The sequence below is a fragment of the Erpetoichthys calabaricus genome, chromosome 10 (assembly GCF_900747795.2).
Source record: "Erpetoichthys calabaricus chromosome 10, fErpCal1.3, whole genome shotgun sequence".
NCBI lineage: Eukaryota > Metazoa > Chordata > Cladistia > Polypteriformes > Polypteridae > Erpetoichthys > Erpetoichthys calabaricus.
In genome coordinates, this window is record NC_041403.2 from 156,308,558 (window position 1) to 156,331,375 (window position 22,818).

A 22,818-nucleotide genomic window follows, 5' to 3' on the forward strand; every position below is an offset into this window, starting at 1 on the left:
AGATAGAGCGAGAGGTTAGGAGCACACGCTGAAACAGTGCATTGCCACACCCACGTGTGCTCTGTGGTTACCTCTCAAGTGGGCGTTACCATATCATAATCTCTTGGACCAATAACGTGAGTTTTCCACATTCGACTTACACGACCGACATTATAAAATACCAGCAATTATACGGTCCCGCTGGAGAACTTATCCGTGAATATATACGGTAATAACACAAGTGAAAATGGCACGGACAAAAAAAAATATGTGGAAGGTTCAGGTTCACGTTTACTATTTATATGTAATATTCTCACTTGGGCGACTAGAGATAGCAGAACAATGCCAGCCACAGACAATGAATACAAACACAAGCAGTAAATACAAAGGCATACATTCAATGCAACATCAAACCAAAAAGTCAAGGAACACTAACATTTGAATAATAATAATAATACATTTTATTTATATGGCACCTTTCCCATGCTCAAAGCGCTTACTAAAGCCAAAGTTATTGATGAAGTGTGGACGATCACTTAGACAAGACAGCAGGTGTGGTCATATAGCAGCTTTATTTTCCAACGTCACAGTGAGCAGGTTTCAGAAAAGCAGGCAATCAATATTACATGACAGCGTCAGGGCTCTTCTGAACCCTGTCTGTTGGGTGGGGCAAAGTTTTTATACCTCTAGAATGTGTGATTTAATATCATTATGAAATGCAACAGTCGACACTTTTATTTTACACAATCCTTGAGCCCCTTCAATGCCCCTTTTGCAACTTGATTTTCTTGGCCCCTTTGTTATGGCGTTCAGATGTAAACTAAGGGAAAACGTGATAAGGCAGTCTCAATGTGGAATGCTTAGACCTTGAGTCCTTTGAACAAATATTTTTTCTGTTTGGTCAGCAAAGCATGCTGAATGGTTTTCATAAAGCTTACTTCTCAGACATGAATTAGTACAAGGGAACGAAGAGAACATTCATCTTCCACAGAAGCTCAATGTCATGTCTGTTCTCAGATTTAGTGTAATGGACAATGGAATAGTTTGTCCCTCTTTCACATTCATACCTAATCAATTCAGAAACACAATTTTGAGTGTGGTGCTTAAATAAAAGGTAATAACAGTAGTACATTTTCTTTGTTCTCCAAACAATGACCAAACAAATGAAGAAAAAATGGATTAAGCAAAAATGTCAATTTATTTCGAAAAGATGAAACTATGAAGAAATTCTCAAGTGGTCACAGGCTTAGGCCGGGCATACTGCAAATCCCCCTTCATTGTTAAAACCATTAGCATCACCAACAACAACCAAATAAACACATGAAAGAACACATCTCAATACAACGGAGGGGGTCCAAAGCACTTAACAACCCCCCTTTGCCTCCTTTCCAAGATGATTCCTTCTTTAAATTCCTCTCCCGCACCTCGAAATATCATGAAGTGGTTTTGAAAGTTAATGGGTAGATGAATGGATGAACAGATGGATGAATGATCTTCAACTTACAGAAAGCTCCTGCAAACAGATAAAATGATCAGAAAGACTACAACAACAACGCATGGAAATGGACAGCATTTACAAAATGTTTAGGATTCAATAAAATTGAACACATTAAAGCACAAAATAGCTATTTTCTTGGTTTCTTGCATTGTGTTAATGTGCACAAACTATTTTCACCAAAAATTTTCCAAATTGTGAAAAACATCCTGTGTGGTCCCAGTGCCAAAGAAAGGACATTCTAGTGACCCCAAGGACTTCAGAGCAGTTGGTCTTACTTCATTTATCATGAAGACCCTTGAGAGGCTGGTCCTAAAGTATCTGTGACCCCTGGTCTCAAAACATCTGCAGTTTGGCTGTCAGGCACACATAAGTGTGGACGACGCTCTCATCTACATCCTCTGCAGACCCGACTCGCACTTGGACAAAGCTGGCACCACAGACAGGAGGATGTTCTCTGACTTTTCTCATGCTTTTAACACCATTCTGCCTCATCAACTGGGAAAAAGCTCAAGGCTTTGAATCGTTGATGCCCCCACAATCTCCTGGATCATGGACTAGCTGACCAACAGACAGCAGCTTGTGAAGCTGAGGGACTGCATGTCATAAATAGTGGTGTGGAATACTGGAGCACCTCAGGAAACTGTCCTGTCTCCCTTCCTGTTGACCATCTACACAACTGACTTCTAGCACAATACCTGCACTTGCCATTTACAGAAATTGTAAGATGACCCCAGATCACAGGCTGCCTTAATAATAAAGATGAGTACAGATGAGTACAGGAAGGTTTTGGAAACCTTCGACTTGTGGTGCTGAGAGAATAACCTGCAACTCAACATCAGCAAGACAAAAGAGCTGGTGGTGGACGTCTGGGTGTGCTAAGGAGCCTCTGAGAGCAGTCATCATTCAGGAGGAAGACGTGGAAGTGGTGCAGAGCTACAAGTACCTGGGGTGTCGCATTAACAAAAAACTGGACTGGTCTGACAATGCAGTAGTGCTACACAAGAAGGTTCCAGAGCAGGCTGTACTTGATAAGGAGACTCGGGTCTTTTGATGTGTACAGCAAACTTCTGGAAATGTTCTACCAGTCCATAGTAGCCAGTGTGGTGTTCTACGCTGTGGTCTCCGGGGTAAACAAAAGATGTACAATGCCTGAACAAACTTATTCAGGAAAGCCCGTCCCATCACAGAGTGAACCCTGGACACACTGGGAGTTGTTGTGGAAGAGTCAATGATGGCAAAATTGGATGTCCTCATGAAAAAATCCCCTCCATCCCCTCCAGGAGGCACTCTCTTAGAGCACTTTTAGCCAGAGGCTTATTCGTCCATGGTGTGCTAAGAAGCACCTCTGGGGGGGTCTTTTCCCCGACTGTATCTGTCTTTTGTACGTGTGTGTTATTTTCTGGTATGTTATTTATTCTTATGTAATTTAACCTACTTCTCTTTGTTTGTAACTATTTATTTCTCATCTTGTAAAGCATTTTGAGTTACATCCTGAGTATGAAAATGAATGATGTACTCTGATATCCAAAGGTCAAGTGAAAAGACAATTTCCCCTTGTACCAAAAGACAAAAAAAAAAGACATACCTTATTAATCCCCCAAGGTGCAACTGTCTTTTCGCATGACCTTTGGGGGTCAGAGTGCAGGGTCAGCCATTGTATATCACCACCCTAGGAGCAATTTTCAGGTTAAGGCCCAACAGAGTAGGATCCCTTATAGCAGTAATAGGATTGAAACTGACAACTTTCCAAATATCAGAGCAGACCCTTAGCCGCAGAGCCATTACTCAGCCCTGAAATGTGCTATTGAAATAAAGCAGAGTTAATGAACACCAATTACTTCTGTTTTAAGTGTATTACGTTACTGGTTTGTCCTGTATTACCTTAGCTTTTCAGGTAAAGATGGCCCAGGTTAAACAAAAATTTTGGATTATTTCTTATGTGCTATGGTGGGCTGGCGCCCTGCCCAGGGTTTGTTTCCTGCCTTGTGCCCTGTGTTTGCTGGGATTGGCTCCAGCAGACCCCCGTGACCCTGTAGTTAGGATATAGCGGGTTGGATAATGGATGGATGGATGGATGGATTTCTTATGTGAGAAATATCCTTGCTATAATTGAATTTGTTATTCACATTTTTGGTTTGGTGGCACGGTGGCACAGTGGGTAGCACTGCTGCCTCGCAGTTGGGAGACCTGGGGACCTGGGTTCGCTTCCCGGGTCCTCGCTGCGTGGAGTTTGCATGTTCTCCCTGTGTCTGCGTGGGTTTCCTCCAGGCGTTCTGGTTTCCTCCCACAGTCCAAAGACATGCAGGTTAGGTGGATTGGCGATTCTAAATTGGCCTTAGTGTGTGCTTGGTGTGTGGGTGTGTTTGTGTGGGTTGGCACCGTGCCCGGGATTGGTTCCTGCCTTGTGCCCTGTGTTGGCTGGGTTTGGCTCCAGCAGACCCCTGTGACCCTGTGTTCGGATTCAGCGGGTTGGAAAATGGATGGATGGATGGATTTTTGGTTTCATATTAGCAAGCATAGTGAGCCCCCCCTGCATTCATCTTACTGTAGAATATTTTATATTTAATAAGATAAATATTCCAGAATTCCATTAATGTCTTTGGCTTCTTTTTGGGTTCAGTGTAAAAAAAAAAATCCCAGCTGTCCCTAGTGTACACACCGCTTTGGTTTGCAAGTAAACATCACATTAAGCAAGTAAAGGAGATTTCACGACGTAGGCGTTTTATAGGAGTCTAGTAAATATTATATCAAGAATAGTATGTTGTATCGTTAAAATGCTTGGTCCAAACACTGCATCAATAAATAATTGAATCAATTATGCATTACAACAGCTTCACTCATATCAGTTCTCATTTACGTTTGCTTAGCGATATATACATCTGAAAGACTCAATGTTATTTTGAAAGAATTGAGTGGATAGGAGTGGCGAGCTTTGTTGGGCTGAATGGCCTGTTCTCGTCTGCATTGTCCGAATGTTCTAATTTCACTATAGACGTCAAACTAGCAGGAATTTCACAAAAAAACAATGTATGGCAAGTCCTAAAAAGATAAATGATGTTCTGGTCGATAGCTGATAAATCCCAAAGTGGTCCACGTTGATCTGAGCTTGCTTGTAGGCTTTCGATAATGGAAATTCTTCTGGAGTCCGTCTTCAAGTCAGACTGATGGCGTGAGAGCATTTCAGCCGAGCCGTGTAAACTGCAGTCAGACTGAAAGGCCTCAAACACACGGCCGTCTTAATGTCTTCATTCATCTGTTAGGATATTAAGGCTTTTGGACGGAACTCAAACGGTTTCTGAGTGCTTCACATGTGAACAGAAGGTGCGACATGACATGTGTTCACTCTTCTTATATATTTAGTATGTTATATAATGGCGGCACGGTGGCGCAGTGGGTAGCGCTGCTGCCTCGCGGTTGGGAGATCTGGGGACCTGGGTTTGCTTCCCGGGTCCTCCCTGCGTGGAGTTTGCATGTTCTCCCCGTGTCTGCGTGGGTTTCCTCCGGGCGCTCCGGTTTCCTCCCACAGTCCAAAGACATGCAGGTTAGGTGGATTGGCGATTCTAAATTGGCCCTAGTGTGTGCTTAGTGTGTGGGTGTGTTTGTGTGTGTCCTGCGGTGAGTTGGCACCCTGCCCAGGATTGTTTCCTGCCTTGTGCCCTGCGTTGGCTGGGATTGGCTCCAGCAGACCCCCGTGACCCTGTGTTCGGATTCAGCGGGTTGGACAATGGATGGATGGATGTTATATAATGGATTAAAATCTCAGTATATTCTTAAATGTGCTTTATTCAGTTGTGAATATGTATAGTTTGCCTGTGCTAGTCTATGAGAATTAGATAGATAGATAGATAGATAGATACTTTATTAATCCCAAGGGGAAATTCACAAACTCCAGTAGCACCTTACTGATACAAAAAACAATATTAAATTAAAGATTAATAATAATGCAGGTAAAAACAGACAATAACTTTATATAATGTTAACGTTTACCCCCCCCCCGGGTGGAATTGAAGAGTCGTATAGTTTGGGGGAGGAACGATCTCCTCAGTCTGTCAGTGGAGCAGGACGGTGACAGCAGTCTGTCACTGAAGCTGCTCTTCTGTCTGGAGATGACACTGTTTAGTGGATGCAGTGGGTTTTCCATAATTGATAGGAATATATTTCTGGTTATTGTAATTTGAAATATTTCCATATAAGAATAATGCTGTTTTATAGCATTCAGCTTTCTGTAATAATTATTTGACACGACTTAATCCAGTTCAAAGTCTTAATAGGTTGCAGACTTTTCTAGCAGCATGGCATACAAAACAAGAACCCACCCCAGACTACAGCTGCAGGATAATAACTTGCAGATAAAATTAAGAATAAACTCTTGTTGTGAGTGGCTGGGGGTGGTACCCAGCCAGGACTCCCAGGAGGACCGGAGGAGGGCTTTGGGGGCCACGGGAACTGAGCTTGGAAGCAAATGCCCCAATGCCTGAGGAGCCCTGGTCCTCAGCACTTCCACCACACCCAGAAGTGCTGGGGGGAAGACGACCAGGGACACCCGGAGTGCATCCGGGTGCGCAGCCAGTACTTGGGGAGTGCCGGTGGAAGATTATCGGGAGGCACCTGGAGCACATCCGGATGATTATAAAAGGGGCCGCCTCCCTCCGGTCAGTGGCTGGAGTCGGGAGAGGAGAAGGACAGAGCTCGGGAGGAGAGGAAAAGAGGCGGCCTGAAGAGAGTGAGTCATTTTGTTGAGGCCTGGACTTTGGGGGAGTTTTGGGGTTGTGTGCTGCACCGTGTAAATAAGTTATGTATAATAAACGTGTGTTGATTGAACCATCGCTGTCTGCCTGTCTGTGTCCGGGCCAGCTTCCACACTCTACAGATGTATTCTGTTCACTTAGTGTATCATCTTGAAGTCCCTGATGCAAATGCACATGTCCATATTGTCTGTATTGAAGACCCATTTCTTCTTGATTGACTTTTCTGCTCCACAGTTTAAAATTACAAATCACACAATTGAGGCTTGATTAAAGTGCAAATTGCAGACTTTCATTGAAGGGGATTTGCAGACATTTTGGTCACACAATGCTTTTTTTGAATGTGTGTGGCAACTCGGGTCCAAATGCTTTCAAACACTTGTAATGTGGCCTTTCAAATGGGTCATTCCTCGAGAGGATATTATTAATCTCTGGGTATTTTATGAGAAATCTGCAGCCCTAATATGAATATGTCCCTAATATGTGTAGTAACAGATCACGAGTCGGGATCGGCATTGAGCTCCACTATTAGCTCCTCCACCCACATGCCGTTTTACCCCTTAGTCCCTCCCTTCTGTATTTTTTACCAACATTAAAGTCTGATCACATTTGAGTCACTTAAGAAAAGGTGGAGGATTAACAGAAAGTAAAGATTCTTTAAGTATGGTACACTGTGATTTTTACACCATCTAACAGTCTAGTCAGTCTGCCCCCATTTCGAGTGTGTAGTGTGCTTCATTTTTGGATTCTTGTCAGACTTTCTTCATATTTATTTGACCTCCTTTTTGTATCATAGACGTTAATAAAAAAAAATAATAAAAATGAATAAATAATAATAAATTAGTAAATAATAAAAGAAAGAACAGCAGCATCTACCTACACATCACAGGTCACCTCCTGCCTACTTGAGCAGATCATGAGACATACTCCTGGTCTGAGGCCTCTCACACTGTGAAGCCTACTGCCATGGATGGCCAACTTACTGAAGACATTATGACCTGTCTGTAAAGCACCCCAATGCCACACAAATCACACGTGCTATGGTGTATTCTCTATAGCCACAAACAGTTCTTGTGTTGAACTCGGATGTTATGTTCAAATGCATTTTATCTGTGTTACAGATTTAATTGTTCACTATTCACTTTAATAAAAGGCAAAGTGTCTGTGTATCTGTGTGTCCACCTGATTGCTGTCTCTGTGATCCAACAGATGGCGCATCACACTGCTTTTACAAATCCCATACCAAATGGCATATAACAGAAATATAGCAGCCAGACGGACACACTGCACTGCAAATGTTAACACTGAATACATCCAACAGAGAACAACTTCCAGACAGACAGAAATAAGCTTATCCTATTTAATAAAAGGAAAAGTGTTTGTGTGTCTGTGTATCTGTGTTTCTGTTTGCTTGCTGTGTCTTGTTGCCACAAAAGGGCATTACTATGCCCCAAAGTCCTCAGACATCACTTACTACAACAGTTCAGGACTACAAAATCCAGATAGCCCTACTGCCATGCACATGGGTGTTCCAGTCCCAGGATGTTGCCACCTGCCAGCAATCAGTTCCAATGGCCATTCTTCCCCTGTCTATCAATTTTACAGGGGCTTTGCATGAACATGAAATCCACCACTACAGTCTCCGTTAATTGCCATTTTTTATGGAATTTATAAAAGCAGTGGTAATGCTTCCATTGTGTCAACTGTTGGAATGACAAATGCCACACATTTTATTATTTCAAATGTTTGTGAAAGGCCATCACTTGGAATGACAAATGCCACACATTTTATTACTTCAAAAGTTTGTGATGCGGCATCTGTTTGAATGACAGATACAATGCATTTTACTACTGCAAATGTTTGTGATGCGCCATCTGTTGGAATTACAAATTTATTACATTTTATTAAAATACTTGTGAAGCGCCATCTGATGGAATGACAGATACAATGTATTTTATTACTACAAATGTTTGTGATTGCCATCTGTTGAAATAGAAAATGCAATACATTTTATTACTACAAATGTTTATAGTGAGGCATCTGTTTGAATGACAAATGCAATACATTTTATTGCTTCAAAAGTTTGTGATGCACCATCTGTTGGATTGACAAATGCTAAGCATTTCATTACTTCAAAAGTCTGTGAGTCACCCTCTGTTTGAATGACAGATACAATGCATTTTACTACTACAAATGTTTGTGATGCGCCATCTGTTGGAATTACAAATTTGATACATTTTATTAAAATACTTGTGAAGCGCCATCTGATGGAATGACAGATACAATGCATTTTACTACTACAAATGTTTGTGATGCGCCATCTGTTGGAATTACAAATTTAATACATTTTATTAAAATACTTGTGAAGCGCCATCTGATGGAATGACAGATACAATCTATTTTACTACTACAAATGTTTGTGATGTGCCATCTGTTGGAATTAAAAATTTAATACATTTTATTAAAATACTTGTGAAGCGCCATCTGATGGAATGACAGATACAATGTATTTTATTACTACAAATGTTTGTGATTGCCATCTGTTGAAATAGAACATGCAATACATTTTATTACTACAAATGTTTATAGTGCGGCATCTGTTTGAATGACAAATGCAATACATTTTATTGCTTCAAAAGTTTGTGATGCACCATCTGTTGGATTGACAAATGCTAAGCATTTCATTACTTCAAAAGTTTGTGAGTCACCATCTGTTTGAATGACAGATACAATGCATTTTACTACTACAAATGTTTGTGATGCGCCATCTGTTGAAATTACAAATTTAATACATTTTATTAAAATACTTGTGAAGCGCCATCTGATGGAATGACAGATACAATGTATTTTATTACTACAAATGTTTGTGATTGCCATCTGTTGAAATAGAACATGCAATACATTTTATTACTACAAATGTTTATAGTGCGGCATCTGTTTGAATGACAAATGCAATAAATTTTATTGCTTCAAAGGTTTGTGAGGCACCATCTGTTGGAATGGAAAATGCAATGCATTTTATTCCTACAAATGTTTGTGATGTGTCATCTGTTGGATTACAAATGCAAAGCATTTTATTGTTACATGTATTACAAAATACATTCCATGTAGATGACACACTGCAAACGTTAACACTGGTTATTTAGATTTTAACCCATCTTAGATGGGAACCACATCTAGTCAATCAGTTGATTGCTTGAAATGCTTCCAACTCTTAGTGTGCTTTTTGTGAATGGATTGATTAGCCCTCCTCTAGATTTCTTGAGTTCCTATTCACCACAGAAATACACACACACATTCTACATTTTCAAATAAGGGCAATGAAGCATGTAGCTATCGACGAACAAACACCTTACTGAAACTGTGACACCTCAGAGCTGTGTAGCACATAAGATCATTTCCTGTATGAGAACAGCAGTAATCTTACCTATGGAGTCTGGCAGTTGCTGTAACATATTGGAGGATAACAGGAGGTCCTCCAGGGAGTCACAACCTGAGATGTCCATGTCGATGGTCTCTATTCTATTCTTGGACACATCCAGATAGGTCAGCTGCTTCAGTTTTCCTATAGACTTCAACAAGGGGCAGGGTGGGGAAAGAACAATGGAAACACAAAGAAGGATTACTTGGGTCCAAGACCAAATTCATCTCAGTGTACATTGTGAAGGAGTCACTGTGCCATTGCATCTGGCGTATAACACACTCAAGAAAAGATAATCAAGATAATGCTGGCGCTTTATTCTAAAGCCAGCTCATTTTGAGTCAATTTTACTAAGTAATGAGTCAGTCAATGTCCAATCCATACACAGCGCATTGAGGAAATTTCTGTCACTGCCAGTGTATCACTTCAATGAAACCTTTTATTAAAAATGTAAAACCCCACTGAATACAAACATTGCATTTGCATTCAATTCACCTCCACTGTCGACATAAGCAATTAATTTTTAATCATTTAGGCAATACTCAGTGCACAAACATGTTGTTTTCTTACAAGTCTACAGGAAATCCTGGCCGACGTTCAATTTGGAACGGAATGAGATCATGGCTGGAAGTAAAAAGCATCTCCGAGTTTTTAAAAAATGTCATCGACGGAAACGATGTGCGCGACTGCACAACGGAATCTTCCTCGCAGTCATTTAGAATTGTCGTTTGACAAATTAATCTCGCCTCAATTAAAAATACAAGGGTGTTAGATTAAGATATGAATAAAAATAGGATACGGTACAGCCCGCCTGATAACTCCATCACTCGGTGTGCACGGCGGGGGGGGGGGCTGCCTCTAAGTGACATCTCGATTGTTCTCTTTGGCACATAGTGCAGGGTCACCGTTGGGAATAAGCAACGAGCACCGAATTAATCATCCACTCAAACCTAAAATATGAATCATCTTATCTAACTACCGTAGACTCAGTGTAATATCATTCTGTAAGCATTTCACTGAAGTGAGCAACCATGTGTTTCTTGAAAATGACCCGCAGTGGTCATGAGAATGAAGTTGGCTTCCCAACATTTCAGGACTGTGTGTCCTAATGATGAAATATAAATGAACACATAGATTACATAAAACAGAAGAAAATCCTAACATTCTCACACCTTTCAGATTGTGTTAGTGGGATGGTGGAGTCAGTCGCAGTTGAGAATACAAGGACTTCTGTAAGAATGGGTAGCTTCTTGTGTACTGTTCACTCACTGAGCAAATTATTATGAAGACCTGTACGATCAGCCAATCATGAGGCAGTAGGGCAATGCATCAAATGATGCAGATACAGGTCAGGAACTCCAGTGAATGTTCAGATCAGACACCAGAATGGGGACAAAAATGGGATCTCAGTGATTTAGACCATGGAATGGTTGTTGGTGCCATACAGGCTGGTTTTGGGTGTTTCTGCAACTGCTGATTTCCTGGGATTTGTACACACAACAATCTCTAGAGTTTACTCAGAACGGGTAGGAAAACGAAAAACATTCAGTGGGCGGCAGTTGTTGATAAGAAAGGTCGGAAGAGAATGGCCAGACTGGTTCGAAAGGCTGGCAGAAAGGCTACTGTAACTCAGATAACCACTGTGTGCAACCGTGGTGAGCAGAAAGTCATCTCAGAATGCATAACACGTCAGACCTTGAGGTGGATGGGCAACAAGAGCAGAAGACCACGTCGGGTTCCACTCCTGTCAGCCAAGAACAGTAAGCTGAGGCTGCAGTGGGCACAGGTTCACCAAAACTGGACAACTGAAGACTGGAAACATGTAACCTGGTTCGATAAATCTCAATTTCTACTGAGGTACACAGACGGTAGGGTCAACAACATCATGAATGCATGCACCCAACCTGCCTGGTGGTGATGGTGTAATGGTGTTGGGGAATGTTTTCTTGGCACACTTGGGGGTCTGTCAATATGAATGAATAATTGCTCGAATGCCACGGCCTATCTGAGTGTTGTTGTTGACTACGTTCTTCCCTTCATGGTCACAGTTAACTCATCTTCTAATGGTGATAATGCACCATGTCACAAAGCAAAAGTCATCTCAGACTGGTTTCATGAAGAAGTCAATGAGTTTAGTGTTCTTCAGTGGCCTTTCCAAATCACTGGTTCTGAATCCAGTAGAACACCTTTGGGTTGTGGGAGAACGGGAGATTTGCAGCATGAATGTGCAGCTGATGAATATGATGTGATCAGGTCAACCTGGACCAGAATGCTTCTTGGATCTTGCAGAGTCTTCCAACTGGTTTCATGAAGAGGACAATGAGTAGCCTTCTTAATCTCTGGATCTGAGTACAGCAGAATACCTTTGTGATTAGAACATTAGAATGATCTAGACGAGAGCAGGTAATTTAAAATAACAAAGCTCATCATTCTTATCCACCTAATTCTTATAAAAAAGCATCAAGTCTAGTTTTGAGTCTAACTGTCTACCACGATGATGATGATGATGTGGTAGAACAGGAGACTCGCAGCATGAATGCTCAGCCAACCAACCTGTAGAAACTGCATGATGCAATCATATCAATATGGACCAAAGGAATGATTCCAACATCTTGAGGAATGCAGAGAAGAGGCTGTTATGAGAGCATTAGGAGGCCCTACCCAGTACTCCAAAGGATTCTTCTATTGTTTCACCTATTGTTAATTCTTATTATGTTTATATTTGTTTTCATCTTTGCCATCATTCTGGATAAAGGGGCCCACTATGAGATGAGGTGGAAATGCTTTGGTGTCCATAGGAAGACCAAAAAAAAACAACCGGGCATCACCTCACTCCCATAATCCCTACAGCAAAGCAGAGTTGGGAGAACATTAGTTTTGGAGATGGTTTGAAGACAGCAGGGCAGGTGAGGATGGTGGGAAGGACTAAGGGTGTCGAGTTTCAGCACATTCTCTTCCATTCTGACAATAAACCGTACAATGTAAAGCATAATCAACACGGAGCCCACTGCCCCAAAAATCTAAAAGGTTTTGAATCCTTCAATGTCTGAGTTAAAAGCCCAGAAAGCAATTCCAAGAGGAAATCTGTGGCAAGACTTTAAGTGTACAGTGCAGTGAGGATCCCAAACAGCTGGCAAAATTAGGACTTGTTTGGCCAAATAAAGCTCTGCCTCACTGAGACAAATTAAAGGATGTTTGTGCACAAAATACGATTTTAGCAAGGACTCGCCAAAGGATATGAAGATCTGATGAAATGCTCGTTTTGTTATTCTTTGTCAGCATTTCCAGAATTATTTTCTTTCGAGCTTGTTCGTCTTGGAGCCGTGCCCGCTTTGCTTGCGGCATTTCAGACGCACGTTGTAGGCTTCTGCGTTCATTGATTTTATCCAGCCGGGCTCGTGTTTGTATATCCGTCAGTCGAGGTCGTTCGTTTTGAACCCGTGCCTGCTTTGCTTCCGCAGTTTCAGACGCGCGTTGTAGGCGCCTGTGTTCATTGATCTTATCTAGGTGGGCTCATGTTTGTATCGTTGAGCTGTATTATGTTTGAATTCGGTGTAAAGCGTTCAGCGGTTTGTACAATCCTAAGCAGCACATTATTCCTAACTTCACTCCACAGTAGTGCCACTCACAATATGGCGGTGACGCCTGTGCCTTCCGTAGTAGTGCCACTCACAATATGGTGGTGACGCCTGCGTCTTCCGTACTATCATTGTGGACCTGTGGGGCCGCTGTAGTCTCTTCCGTTTGAATCTGGGCTGCAGCGCAGAATCCTCTTTTTTGTATGGCTGTGTCGTTAGTCTTTAGCTATGGGAGCGTTGTTGCTTCATTTTTCATTCACGTCAGTTGAGCTCTTTCGTTTTTGGGCCGTGACTCCTTCGTTCGCGGTGGATACGACTTCGCGTGCGGTTTATGAGACGCGCGCTGTACGCGCCTGCGCAGTATGTCTCATGGTCCTATCGCCGTGTACCTGCGTCCATGCCATCCGGTTTACCATTCTCGGTTAGTAATATGGATTGATGACGTTGTGATGTTGTTTTAGAACACTGAAACAAACTCCTCTGTTAATGAATTTGGAAGTACATTTATGAGGGCTGGCGCCCTGCCCGGGGTTTGTTTCCTGCCTTGCACCCTGTGTTGGCTCCAGCGGACCCTCGTGACCCTGTAATTAGGATATAGTGGGTTGGATAATGGATGGGTGGATGGACTTATGAGGCTGAAGAAGGTATAAAATTCAAAAGGTGTGTATACTTTTCATATACTTCATAGCTAAAACAAGTAAGGAAACAAAAAAATCCATCTTTGAAAAAGAAAATGCGATTAATTCCTACCCCTGGTAATGTCTGTAAAGAGTTGTTGTCCATCCACAGTTCTCTCAGATTCTGTATTTGCTCCAGGACTTCTGGCTGAAAAAAGAAACACATTTGTTTGAGTCTAAATGCATTTACACCAAAAAATGTCCAACACTAGCACTTAAACTCAGTTCGGAAACCAGACAGATCGATTTCTAAATGCATAAATATACAATAAAATGTCGTCCACTTAATTGATCTCATTTATCCAGGTATGAGTATGCCTGATTCTGCCAGGAGAAACTCCGAGTCCCTGTGACTCATTATCAGAACGAGGAGATTTAGATAATCAAGAAGAAATCAATCATGTTTGATATGTTATGGAGGAAATGAAAACAAAATAAAGATAAGAAAAATTGCATTTTGTATATGTGAGTTTCAATTGTGCACCATAGTGGCAAAGACAATTCACTTTAAACATCTAGGCTGTCTTCAGCTTACTTTGTCCCTGTCCCTGTCTCTTAACCTGCTATTATAGTATATTGTACACCTTAATAAGAGAATTTGTGCCTGTGTGTCCATCTGTTTGTTATGTCTCTGTCATTCCAATAGATGGTGCATCACAAACATTTGTAGTAATAAAGTGCATTGTATTTTTCATTCTAACAAATGGTGCATCAGTAGCACTGCTTTTACGAATCCCATACCAAAGGGAATATATCCATCCATCCATCCATTTTCCAACCCGCTATATCCTAACTACAGGGTCATGGGGGTCTGCTGGAGCCAATCCCAGCCAACAGAGGGCGCAAGGCAGGAAACAAACCCCAGGCAGGACGCCAGCCTACCACTTGGCACACACACACACACACACACCAAGCACACACTAGGAGCAATTTAGGATCGGTAATGCACCTAAACCTGCATGTCTTTGGACTATGGGAGGAAACCCACGCATGCACGGGGAGAACATTCAAACTCCACGCAGGGAGGGCCCGGGAAGCGAACCCAGGTCTCCTAACTGCGAGGCAGCAGCGCTACCCACTGCACCACCGAAAAGGCATATAACAGAGACCTATGCTTTGCCCCTGTCATTCCAATAGATGGTGCATCAGTAGCACTGCTTTTACGAATCCCATACCAAAGGGCATATATCCATCCATCAATTATCCAACCCGCTATATCCTAACTACAGGGTCACGGGGGTCTGCTGGAGCCAATCCCAGCCAACAGAGGGCGCAAGGCAGGAAACAAACCCCAGGCAGGACGCCAACCTACCACTTGGCACACACACACACACACACACCAAGCACACACTAGGGACAATTTAGGATCGCTAATGCACCAAACCTGGATGTCTTTGGACTGTGGGAGGAAACCCACGCATACATGGGGAGAACATTCAAACTCCACGCAGGGAGGACCCGGGAAGCGAATCCAGGTCTCCTAACTGTGAGGCAGCAGCGCTACCCACTGCACCACCGAAAGGGCATATAACAGAGACCTATGCTTTGCCCCTGTCATTCCAACAGATGGTGCATCACAAACATTAACACTGCTTTATGAATCCAATAGTGCCATATAACAGAGATGTATGCTTTGCACTGCAAAAGTTAATGCTGAGGTCTACTTTGATTACTTAGATTTCAACCCATCAGAGACAGGTAGCACAGCGAGTTCTACAAAAAAATAGATTAGTGTCTGTATGTCTATCTGTATATCTGTCCAGTTGTTGTATCTCTGTTATTTCAATAGATTGCACAACAAAAACATTAACACTAGCTTTTTCAAATCAATGACCCCTCATTTTTCTATTCAACTACACCAAATATCATATAACAGAGACATACGCCTCACTTGGTGCACTGCTAATGTTAATGCTGAGGTCTACATTGATTATTTAGATTTAAAACTGTCTTAGATGGGTGGCACAGCTGATAATGTCCGTGTTTTGTCTGTATATCAGTCTGGTTGCTGTGTCTCTTTCAGTTCACCAGATGGTGCATCACAAACATTTGCAATAATGCATTTAATTACTACATGCATTACATAATACATTTCAATTAATGTTGGACTGCAAACATTAACACTGAAGTGTATGTTAGATGTTAGGGTATTGCACCTAATATATTATATTATATTATATTATATTATATTATATTATATTATATTATATTATATTATATCTATGATGGGTTGAAATCTGAGTAATCAACACAGACCTCAGCGCTAATGTTTGCAGTGCTACATCTATTGAAATGTATTTTGTAATGCATGTATTAATTAAACACATTACTAAAAATGTTCATGGTGTGCCACCTGTTGTGTATGATAAATGCAATGCTTTTTATTACTAAAAATTCTTGTGAAGCACCATATGTTGGAATGACAAATGCATGGCACTTATTTTCTAAAACTGCTTGTGATAACCATCTGTTGTAATGACAAAAGACATAGCAGTTGGTCAGACAAACAGACTGACACTCAGACAGATATCATTTTATTAAAGTGGATTAAAGCTGGCATTCAGCAAACAGTTTCATTCTTTTCATGAAATGAATCCCACAACCATCATGAAAGTATGTACAAGATCAGAGAAATTCAAAGAATACTAATGGCTTACTAATGAACCGGAGTGATTATGTTAAGCTCTCAGTTAAATAATTATGTAGGAGCAAGTTAGGTGTTTGAACTAATAAAGAAAAGTACAGACTGAGACAGTGATGATTATGATTTTCAAGGTATATTGGTAGTGCAATCAGTTTAAATAACAACTTAGATCTTAGAAAATCTACAGAAATCAAAACATGTCAAATATTCAGACAATAAAATAATTTCGAGTTAATGCACATGTTAATAAGAAAAATCTCATTGCACAAAATAAAATCTAGGTAAGTGCAGAGATGGCCTTAGGGGTGTGCAGGGCCTCGGGCTGACTAACCCCACGTGGGGCCGGTTACGTCAAACACTGTTACCTGTATATGTGGACTGTATAAACGTACACACAAATTTATTAAAAATAATGTTAACATACACTGGATTTTGTCATTACAGTATTCAGATAAATTTTTGCAAGATAACACGCAGACTTTATCAAAATATCTACAGTATATATATAAAATCCCTGTGTGCGTCCAGGTGTCCGTGTGTGGGTGTCTTCTGATGAAGTGCGCATGCGCGGGGCACGGTGCGACGCGTGATATTACTGTCAGAGAAAGTTAGAGGCGTTTTATGGAAATACAAACCAGCATTACAGCGAGAAGAAATTAAAGGTACACAATACAGTGACGCATATTACAGCCACATACAAGCCAGTATTACTGTCAGAGGAGATTAAAGGCATATTACCGACGCGCACGCCTGTATTACCGCCAGAGAAAATTAAAGGTATATTACGGACGTACAAGCCAGCGGACGTACAAGACGGTATCCTTCAATAAGGGCGCACACAAAAAGGCGAGCCTCAAAAGGGCGACCTCAATTGGGCGCAGCGAATAAAGGCGCGCGTAAATAAAGATCTGCACCTTTGTTGCTCTTCACATATTCCAGAGCCATTTGAACTAAATTATCTATGAACGCCTTTATTCGCCATGCTCAATTTTGAAGCTCGCCTTTTTGTGCGCGCCCTTATTGAATAGAGCCGTACAAGACAGTATTACTGTCACAGAAAATTAGACACAAAATACACGGCGGCAGCCCACAAAGAACGGTCAGCTCAGCAAGTAAACATCAACAAAAGAAAGGCTGAAAGAAAGAAAAATACGACCAACAAAAAGAATGAGGTCAAAGTCCCTTGCCATTTAATATAGACTGTTCCTACTAATGTTTATGCACTACTGTTCTAGCGCCCGTTATTGTAACGGGCTAAATGACTAGTAACGATATAATCTATTAAAAAAGTGTACTTCATAATTCATGACAATACCCCGACAGTGTGAAATGCGACGCGGTGTCATGAGGAAATTAGCAGGGCCTCTTCTAGAAAACTACCTAAATAGCAAGTATCCTCTGATTCTCGATATGCAGGATGTCTTAATTATAACTCATGTTAATGTCATATCAACCGGTTATCACTAGCGATACATGTTTTTGTACATTAATATTTGGACTATGGAATGTTTTCAAAGATGTACATGTACGGAATTTGACCTTGAAGAGGGATTTTAAAAGGGTTCCTCTTAGAAGCATCTCAAATATATATATACTGGAGAATATAACTTGATAAATCCGCTCGAATGGGACACACTGACCTCAAAAGTGGGGCCCCCTTAGGCACAGGGCCTGGGGTGGTCGCCCCACTTCCCACCCCTAACACCACTCTTGAGTAAGTGAACAAACAAATCCTGTTTATCTAATTTTACATTTATTGCTTACTCCAGTGGCAGATATTTTTGCTAAATAAAAGCAAAAACTCCTGTTTCATGTTTTTTTTTTTTTAATAAATGTATATACATTTTTGATGTGTAGAAGTAAATATGGAACTGTGTGAATAACGCATTTTGGAATAATGGAGGACAATAGTTTTCCATTGAAAGGAGATACTTGAATAATTATAAATGTTTAATTTATAGACGTGAATCTTTATTAATTTGAAACTAATTGTTATGTTAGAATTTTGTTTTATCCATGTGCCCCAGGGCTAGGACAACTCTTTTGTGTGTCATAAAAGGCTACTAAAACAGATTGGTGTTAGGAAGGGCATCAGGCCATAAAAAATTCTGCTGCAGTACCTGCAAAATTTAGGTCAAACCAAAGAGACTGAAAGAGAGAGAGAGGGAAAGAATTAGATTCTTGATTTTTTAAATATATTTTCTAGTGTTGAAAATTATTCCTGCGGTGGGCTGGCACCCTGCCCGGGGTTTGTTTCCTGCCTTGTGCCCTGTGTTGGCTGGGATTGGCTCCAGCAGACCCCTGTGACCCTGTAGCTAGGATATAGCAGGTTGGATAATGGATGGATGGATGGATGAAAATTATTCTTCAGAGTATATTTTTTGTATACAAAACATTAGTAACTAAAATATTAAAAAGGATACGGGATGGACCATGAAGGCACACTCAGCCATGCTATCATCTGCTTCTTGTCAGTCAGTCATGGGAGTCAATCAGGGGTATGCATCTGTACATATAGAGGTTATATTTGAATTGTGGCATATACAGTGTACTATATTATAATACACTAAGGTCTGGGAATCCAGTCCCTCTGAATAATCTGATTGTTCAGTTTGGCTTTGCTGTGATTGGTCAGTTTGGTTTTGGTGATGGGACGAAAGAAGAAGTGTGAGTGTGAGACATATGAGGAGGAATAAAGGTGTATAAGGCACAATGAGAGTCTCCTTCAAAGACGACCAGTGTAAAACTTGACAGTAGGTGTGAAAGGCACCTCGAAAATAATGACAGAGTCTAAGACGCAGGCCTTTACAGGAATGTGCTTGGGAGACGGAGTGCTGGTGAAGACAGGTTCAGACACACACAAATACAGAGGAAAAGTGCTGAAGGAACACATTAGGGCAAGTGATAAAATATATCACTATATCAATATATCATATATATATATTAGGAAAAGGATGTTAAAGATAGAATTGCCAGGCAAGAGGAAAAGAAGAGGGCCTAAGAGAAGGTTTATGGATGTGATGAGAGAGGACATGCAGGTGATGGGAATAACGGAGCAAGAGCAGAGGACAGGAGGATAGTGATCAAGATGATCCACTGTGGCGACTCCTAACGGGAGCAGCCAAAAGAAGAAGAAGAAGAAGATCAGGGTACCCATAGAAAAGCCTATGCACGCATGGGGAGAATGTGCAAACACCAAACCATGGTTGCCCAGGCCAGGAATACAAATCCAGCACTCTTGAAGTATAATGTACAAGTGCTATCCACTGTGCCATCCTTGCTCTTACTAACTGGGCTGAGGATCTGAACTGTTCCTATAGTCTGAACGTGAAGTATGGAGTAAGTTTTAGTTATAGGACTGTCCTCTTCAGTTTTGAAGAATGGTATAAATTTTGGGGTGACTCTAAATATGAAGGAGTGAAGATGTGTGTGTGTCCTATGATAGACCATGGCCTTACTCCTACTTGGCGTCCAATACTTTCAGGACAGGCCTCACATCCCTGTGACACTGTAATGAAATAAGTAGGATCAGGAAATGGATGAATGGATACTAATAAGTGTTCTGTCCACCTAAGATCATTTGTGATGATGGAAATCCCCCAGAAATTTAAAAATGTTGACTCTTTCCACCCCAATCTAAATGGGGGCACGATTTTCCTGCTGCTTCTTAAAATCAATGATCAACTCCTTAGTGCTGCTGACATTTAGAGAGAGGTTACTGTCCTGACTACACTCTCACAGGGGCCTAATCTTCTCCTGATAGGTTGTCTCGTCATTGTCTGTGATCAAGCCTATGATGGTAGAATCATCAGCAATCTTTATGATGGTATTGGAGTTACTTCTGTTCATATAGCTGAGGGTGTATAGCATCAGTAGGCACTGACGGGGCTTGGTGATTAGTCTGGACCAGGGGTCACCAACTCCGGTCGTGGAGGGCCCCTTTTCTTAATTAGTGACCTGTTTTTGCTGATAATTAACTTCTTTTGAGTTTTGACTAGTTTTTTAAGATGTGTTCCTCTGAATTCCTTCATTTCTTTCCTTAAATGGCACCCAAACAGAAATGAAATGTGAAGTGAGTGAGCCAACAGAAGACCAACTAAGTCAGGGTCTCAAACACCAACCAGTTGCTTCATTAGGTGCCAAGTCTTGTTATTAATTAAACCCGTTCTTTAATTTCATGGTTTGTTGCTGCTCTCATTGTGCAATAGCAGACATTTCTGTAATTGTTGATTTTCTCTTTTCTAAGAGCTCCATTAAAATGTTTTGTGGACCTGAGCAGATCAACATTCCTGAGACCTTCATCTTTCTTTATTTTCAGATATCATATGATGGACTCAGTTTGCTGGTCATATTTTGGTTAATTATGTGTGTCATTACTGTTTGGCTGCTAATTAAGGAAAAAGACAATGAAGGGGTCTGAGTGTTCAAGAGCAAGTCAATTAAAATGAATTCAAGACATTAATTAGAAGCAAAAACAGGCCACTAATTAAGAAAAGGGCTAGAAAGAAAACCTGCAGCCATTGGGGCCCTCCAGGACTGGAGTTGGGGATCCTTGGTCTGGACAGAATTACAGTGCTGAAGGCAGAGCTGTAATCTACAAATAACAGTCTGACATAACATGTTTACTCCATCCTGGCATTTACATCTTCTGCTCTACCTTACATCTTTCTTTACAGGACAAGCCTTTTTCTTTAAGGCACAATATGCTGCTTTAGTGATGTAACGTAGAGTTTTTTCTTGTTTATTACATCCTGTTTAATGCTTCATCTATTTTTTGAAACAGAAACTGGAAGATCTAATATTGGTGTCTGTGCCTTTTAAGCAATGGTATGCAAGGATGCAGATGAGCCTATCGGTAGTGCACCTTTTTTTTTCTTATTGTTTTCTTCATACACTTCAAGCACTTCAAAGAATTATAAAAAAACTGCAGCCAATGCTAAATAATGATGAAACGTTGAAAAATGGATTTCCAGAACCTCCCCTCCTGGCATACAGACAACCGCCAAACCCACAGCAACTAATTGCCCGAAGCTCCCTAAGTGAACCAACAGAAAATGGCACATCTCCCTGCCTACAGAAAAGATGCAAAACATGTGCTCACATTTATAATACAGACCATGTAGTTATACCACACTGCCGAGAAGAACATTACATAAAGTGATCATTTTCCTGCAGATCATCTAATGTGGTCTACCTCATTCTATGTATGAAATGTCCTAACACTGAACTCTAAGGGGGAGAAACTGGACAAACCCTCCGCCAGAGAATGAATTTCCACAGGTGCCACATCAAGCATGGCAACACAGATGTTCCTGTAGTGGCCCACTTCAACAGCCATGGACACTGTGAGAGGGACTTTAAAGTCACGGGGCTTATGGGCAACTTCAGAACACAGCAAGAGAGAAAAGAATGGGAAGCCAAACTCCTGCTAAAATTGAACACATTACAACATGGTTTGAATAGAGTGTAGTACCCGGATGGGTGTGGTACCCAGCCAGGACGCCCGACAAGACTGGAGGAGGGCTTGTGCCTCCTCCAGACCTCGAGGGGGCGACCGCACTGGGGGCCACGGGTACAGACCTGGGAAGCTCGACCCTGTAGGGGCCCGTGGTCACCGCCACGGGGACCCCAATACCTGGAGGACCCTGCACCTCAGCACTTCTGCCACACCAGGAAGTGCTGGGGGCAAGAGGAACAGGGACATCCGGAATGCTTCCAGGGATACAGCTGGCACTTCCGCCACACTGGGGCGTGTCAGTGGGAGATTACTGGGGCCGCACCTGGAGCACATCCGGGTGCTTATTTAAAGGGGCCGACTCCTTTCAGAGAATGATGTAGACACTGTTTTTGCTTTTGATTGTTTTTAATAAAAGCACATCAGCACTTTGCACCATCCCCTTGTTTTGTTGTGTCTTCGCTGTCCAGCTCATCTGGTTACATTACCGACGAGGTCGGGTTCAAGAGCTCCCAAAAGGGAGATGGGAGTACTGAAGCGGAATCCGCATCGTCACAGGGGTACACAGATGCACACTGGCCCAGTTTAGTAAACTGGTGATTCATCTGACACACCCACACATTTTGGGGATGGCAGAGGAAAACTAGAGAAACTGCCACACAGAAAAAAGGAAGAACGTGATGACTACACGCAGATAGCAACAGGATTCTGGATACGTAATTCAAGAGTGCACAGCACTGTGCTACCCTATGGTTTAATTTGCTGCTTAAAGTAGTAAATGACTGTGTAGTTAAATTAGCTAGTATCAAATGTAATAAAAG

The 22,818-nt window shown here is 41.6% G+C and overlaps 1 protein-coding gene across 4 annotated transcripts in view; it reads right to left on the reverse strand.

Moving 5' to 3' along the window:
* Positions 1–22,818, reverse strand: part of lrrc7 (leucine rich repeat containing 7) — a 542,484-nt gene that overhangs the window by 141,270 nt on the left and 378,396 nt on the right. For 3 of the 4 annotated variants that reach the window (XM_051932508.1, XM_051932506.1, XM_051932505.1), the window contains exons 9-10: positions 13,972–14,046; positions 9,650–9,794 (exon numbers count right to left, since the gene is read on the reverse strand). In XM_051932508.1, coding sequence (XP_051788468.1) covers positions 9,650–9,794; positions 13,972–14,046 — 220 coding nt within the window. Of the gene's footprint in view, positions 1–1,355; positions 1,493–9,649; positions 9,795–13,971; positions 14,047–22,818 lie in introns of those variants that run through there. The other variant, XM_051932507.1, reaches the window with a different exon arrangement.